Genomic DNA, 6,131 nt, shown 5'->3' with positions numbered 1-6,131 from the left:
ATTATATATATATATATATATGTATATATATATATTTATGTGTATATATATATATATATATATATATGTGTGTGTGTGTGTGTGTGTGTGTCTACCTTTCTGTATGTAAAATCAACTTTGACGAGTATTTTTCTTGTTAATTTTCCGAAGGCACAAAATTTAAGTCACCCAATTTACAGTCTATATATAAAAAAAAAAGTCTTCGAAATAAGAAAGTCAGGATCTGAGTCTATTTTTTCAGCGTTAAGAAAGTCTAGATTAGCTGGTCTCATAATTTAAAAGATTTGATAAAGACTTTAACGAGAGAGAGAGAGAGAGAGAGAGAGAGAGAGAGAGAGAGTGAGAGAGAGAGGAGAGAGAGAGATGAGAGAGAGAGAGAGAGAGAGGGAGAACATTTGGGAGATTGTCAGAAATTCTCTTCGAAGGATTTGTGGAAAGTTATGTAATATAAGACGAATAATTCAACATATCGTAAATATTGGGTGAAGTTATTAATATATATATATATATATATATATATATATATATATATATGTATTTTATATATATATATATATATATATATATATATATATATATATATATATGTTTATGTATATATAATATGCATCTATATATGTATATATGCATATATATATATATATATATATATATATATATATATATATATATATATAATATATATATATACATACATACTTATATGCACACATATCATCATCTCCTCCCACGCCTATTGACGCAAAGGGGCTTCGGTTAGATTTTGCCAGTCGTCTCTATCTTGGAGCTTTTATATCAATAATTCTCCATTCATGATCTACTTCAAACTTCATAGTCCTCAGCCATGTAGGCCTGGGTATTCCATCTGTTGTAGTGCCTTGTGGAGCCCAGTTAAACGTTTAGTGATCTAATCTCTCTTAGGGAGTGCGAAGAGCATGCCCAAACCATCTCCATCTAACCCTCATCGTGATCTCATCCACATATGGCACTCGAGTAATCTCTTATAGTTTCATTTCTAATCCTCTCTTGCCATTTAACTCCCAATATCCTTCTGAGCGCTTTGTTATCAAACCTATTAAATCTGTTTGATATTGTTTCACTGTTATACCACGATTCTTGTCCATACAGTAACACCGATATCACTAAACTGAGATATAGCCTGATTTTTATATGTAATTTCACGGGATTTGGTTTCCAAATTTTACTTAACCAAGCCATTTTCTGATTAGCTTTCCTCAATCTTTTTATTAAACTCCAATTCTAAAGATGCTTTATTAGAAATCATATTTTCTAAATATTTAAACGAACCCACCTCATTAATTCTTTCTCCTTCTAATGGTATGTCATCTTCCATTGCATATTTCGTTCTTCTCATTTCTGTCTTTCTTCTATTTATCATGAGCCCAGCCTCATATGTTATTTCTTGCATTCTGGTAAGCAAGTTTTGCAAGTCCTGTGGTGTTCTGCTAATAAGGACAACGTCATCAGCGTACTCTAGGTCAGCTAATATCCTGTTACCAATCCAGTCCAATCCTTCTCCACCATCCCCAATTGTTCTATGCATTACAAAGTCCCTGAGGAGGATAAACAACATAGGTGACAACACCTTCCCTTAAGATTACCCCACTGTTCACTGGAAATTCATTGGATAGGACTCCACTAACAATAACTTTGTATTTACTATGCTCAAACACAGACTTGATTAAATTTACATATACTCCATAATAACGCAGGACTTTCCACAAAATTGGCACACTATCAAAGACTTTTTCATAGTCCACAAATGCCATCAAAAGTGGATTCCTATATTCTACACATTGCTGTACCACATGGGTTAAAATGAAAATTTTGTCAGTACAACTTTCAGCTTTTCATCAATCTTTCTGGTAAGTCTCTTTAGAATGAGCATACTATATATTTTCATGACAACTGACGTAAGTGTTATGCCACTGTAATTATTGCAATCAGTCAGATCTTTTTTTGCCATTTTCATCAACACTCCAAACTCCCATTCATCAGGCTTTGCGTCTTCACGCAACATTCTACCAAATAGTCTTTTACGTATTTTCAGCTAATATCTCAGCAGTTATTCCATCGTATCGCAAGGCTTTCCATCTCTTGAGTTTTTTAAGAATAGCTTCTACTTCAAACACACTAAATTCTTTCATGGGAACGTCAAGGTTTTCATCAGCTTCAGGTATATTAATCAAATTATTCCCCTCATTTCTCCTATTCATAACCTCACTAAAGTGTTCCATCCGATGTTGTCTTTCTTTATCTTCTTAATAGATCCATCTCTCATTTTGATGGGTATATGTTTCTTCTTATTTGCCCCCGTGGAGATTTCATTAATAATTCTATGAGCAATTCTTACACCATAGCGACTTACTGAATTCATAGTTTTGTCAGCCTCATATGCTTTACTGAATTCATAGCTTTGTCAGCCTCATCTGCTTTACTGTCTAAATATTCTCTCCAGTCATTGTTGGCTTCTCTTTTGACCTCACTATCAATACTGGAATACTTAGCATGCTCTACCTTGTAATTTTCATAACACCCTCGGAAACTTTGAACAATCATTTCCTGCCTTTGTCTCCTGTTTACAGTATCCCAATTATCATTTGATATCCATGGCTTTCTCCTTGTAACTGCCTGTCCCAAGACTTCACTACCAACTGATTGGTATATGTTCTTAATATCACACCATTCTTCATTATTTGACTGTTCTTCGTCTCTTAAAATCTCCAAGACTGGAAATCGATTCTTACATTCAATTGCAAAGGTTTCTCTGTGCTCTTCTAAAAGTTTAGTTGAATCAAACTTAAGTATTCTTTATACTTTTCTGTTGGATGCTTTCAGTTTTAATTTTTGTATGGCAATGAGGAGCTGGTGAGCGCTACCTATATCTGTACCTCTATAGCTTCTTACATTTCTCAGAGGTCTCCTTCTCTCTTTACTAATGGGTATGTGATCTATTTAATTTTTGTAATTCCCACGTGGTGAAGTCCATGTATATTTGTAGATGTATACACACACATGTATATATATATATATATATATATATATATATATATATATATATGTGTGTGTGTGTGTGTGTGTGTGTGTGTGTGTGAGTGTGTGTGATATGTTAGTAGTTAAGCTTCGTTGTAAGAGAGAGGGAGAGAGAGGGGGGGGGGGCGTAGATACAGGTTTCGCATTGTCCCAAAAAATATTCAAGAGTTGTGAACGTGTGAAACATAATTGTTATTCACCTAAAAACACGGGTTTTTAGTTCAACCTCTTTTTTTTCCTAATCTCTTTTCCCGTGTTTATTTCAATCCATCTTTTTTTTTTTTTTTTACTTTTTCATGATTTTATTTTATTCCAACTCCCATACCCTTTATTTGTCTTTTTGTTCCATTCTACATTTTACTATCTCTTATACCCTTCTATTTCTTTGCTCGTTTCTAATACTTTTTTTCTTTTTGTATCATCTTTAGTCCTTTTGTTCCTTATTCCACGTCTTTATCGTTTTCTTTGTTTCATTCGCATGCCTTTCAAAATTGAACTAAATAAGGCCATTATACTGTCCTCATTTCCTCCCCTTCCTCTCCTCCTCCTCCTCTCCCTCCAAACCAACCCCCACCTCTCAAAAATTGGAATAAATTTTTTGTGCCAAATATTTTCGATATAGATGTTTGTGTTGCTGTTTGAGGTCTGATTGGTGAAATCCCCTTTTAATAGATTTCAAAGCTCCAATTAACAAGATAACGAGGTTATTGAATCCCCCACCTTTGGACCCCCACCTTTTGAACCCCCACCTTTTGGACCGCCACCCTTTGAACCCCCACCTTTTGGGGACTCCTACCTTTTGGACCCCCACCTTTTGGGGACCCCACTTTTTGGGGACCCCTACCTTTTGTACCCCCACCTTTTGGTCCCTCACCTTCTGACCCTCACCTTTTGGTCCTGTACCTTTTGTACCACCACCTTTTGGACCCCCACCTTTTGGGGACCTCCACTTTTTGGGGACCCCTACCTTTTGTACCCCCACCTTTTGGTCCCTCACCTTCTGACCCCCACCTTTTGGTCCCGTACCTTTGTACCCCCACCTTTTGGACCCCCACCTTTTGGGGACCTCCACTTTTTGGGGACCCCTACCTTTTGTACCCCCACCTTTTGGTCCCTCACCTTCTGAACCCCACCTTTTGGTCCCGTACCTTTTGTACCCCACCTTTTGGTCCCCCACCTTTTGGACCCCCACCTTTTGGTCCCCCACCTTTTGGACCCCCACCTTTTGTACCCCCACCTTTTGGACCCCCACCTTTTGGTCCCAAGCCTTTTGGACCCCCACCTTTTGGACCGCCACCTTTGGACCCCCACCTTTTGTACCGCCACCTTTTGAACCCCCACCTTTTGGACCCCCACCTTTTGGGAACCCCACCTTTTGGGAACCCCACCTTTTGGGGACCTCCACTTTTTGGGGACCCCTACCTTTTGTACCCCCACCTTTTGGTCCCTCACCTTCTGACCCCCACCTTTTGGTCCCGTACCTTTTGCACCCCCACCTTTTGGACCCCCACCTTTTGGTCCCCCACCTTTTGGACCCCCACCTTTTGGTCCCCCACCTTTTGGACCCCCACCTTTTGTACCCCCACCTTTTGGACCCCCACCTTTTGGTCCCAAGCCTTTTGGACCCCCACCTTTTGGTCCCCCACCTTTTGGACCCCCACCTTTTGTACCCCCACCTTTTGGACCCCCACCTTTTGGTCCCAAGCCTTTTGGACCCCCACCTTTTGGACCGCCACCTTTGGACCCCCACCTTTTGTACCGCCACCTTTTGAACCCCCACCTTTTGGACCCCCACCTTTTGGGAACCCCACCTTTTGGGAACCCCACCTTTTGGGGACCTCCACTTTTTGGGGACCCCTACCTTTTGTACCCCCACCTTTTGGTCCCTCACCTTCTGACCCCCACCTTTTGGTCCCGTACCTTTTGCACCCCCACCTTTTGGACCCCCACCTTTTGGTCCCTCACCTTCTGACCCCCACCTTTTGGTCCCGTACCTTTTGCACCCCCACCTTTTGGACCCCCACCTTTTGGTCCCCCACCTTTTGGACCCCCACCTTTTGGTCCCCCACCTTTTGGACCCCCACCTTTTGTACCCCCACATTTTGGACCCCCACCTTTTGGTCCCAAGCCTTTTGGACCCCCACCTTTTGGACCGCCACCTTTGGACCCCCACCTTTTGTACCGCCACCTTTTGAACCCCCACCTTTTGGACCCCCACCTTTTGGGAACCCCACCTTTTGGGGACCTCCACTTTTTGGGGACCCCTACCTTTTGTACCCCCACCTTTTGGTCCCTCACCTTCTGACCCCCACCTTTTGGTCCCGTACCTTTTGCACCCCCACCTTTTGGACCCCCACCTTTTGGTCCCCCACCTTTTGGACCCCCACCTTTTGTACCCCCACATTTTGGACCGCCACCTTTGGACCCCCACCTTTTGTACCCCCACCTTTTGGACCCCCACCTTTTGGACTCCCACCTTTTGTACCCCCACCTTTGGGTCCCCAACTTTTGGGAACCCCACCTTTGTTTTCGGATATATATTTCGTCCAATCGAGGGATATTTGATATTCGTTGCATCGAGTGGTAGGAAATTTAGTGAATAAAAAGAGATTGAAACACAGTGATGATAAACAAATTTGATTGGAAATGTGAAAGTGGAGTGAAGGAGCAGGGATGATGAACTTGGGAAGAATGGAATGAATGGAAAGGCGAGGGAAATAGGAGAGGATAAAGAGGGTGAGAAGGAAGAAGAATAGACTTAGTAGATTTTTTTATAGGTCGGGAGAAACAATTGAGTAATTGGAGAGAGAGAGAGAGAGAGAGAGAGAGAGAGAGAGAGAGAGAGAGAGAGAGAGAGAGAGAGAGAGAGAGAGAACGATTGTAGTAGAAATGTCTGAATGGGGAAAATCATAAAATATCGATAAGAGGATAATAAATTGGAACAATGGAATAAATGAAATAAGTGATAATCATTAGATAAAAAAAAATGTTGAATTGAAGAGCATAAGAGACTGATAAGTTTTTGAAAAAGATAATCAGTAATTAGAGAAATAAGGCGATTGTATTTTCATGATCAT

General features: G+C 40.7%; 1 protein-coding gene across 1 annotated transcript in view; it reads right to left on the bottom strand.

The window, feature by feature from the left end:
* LOC137659300 (ribosome-binding protein 1-like) overlaps window positions 1-5,631 on the bottom strand; it is an 8,772-nt gene extending 3,141 nt beyond the window's left edge. The window contains exons 1-3 of the mRNA XM_068394325.1: window positions 4,946-5,631; window positions 4,536-4,819; window positions 3,929-4,410 (exon numbers count right to left, since the gene is read on the bottom strand). Coding sequence (XP_068250426.1) covers window positions 3,929-4,410; window positions 4,536-4,819; window positions 4,946-5,631 — 1,452 coding nt within the window. The remainder of the gene's footprint in view (window positions 1-3,928; window positions 4,411-4,535; window positions 4,820-4,945) is intronic.
* Between the last annotated feature and the right edge of the window lie 500 nt (window positions 5,632-6,131).

This window comes from Palaemon carinicauda, chromosome 19 (assembly GCF_036898095.1).
Source record: "Palaemon carinicauda isolate YSFRI2023 chromosome 19, ASM3689809v2, whole genome shotgun sequence".
Taxonomy (NCBI): domain Eukaryota; kingdom Metazoa; phylum Arthropoda; class Malacostraca; order Decapoda; family Palaemonidae; genus Palaemon; species Palaemon carinicauda.
The sequence above is the reverse complement of the archived record's forward strand: the minus strand, read 5'-3'. Positions and strand labels throughout refer to the sequence as shown.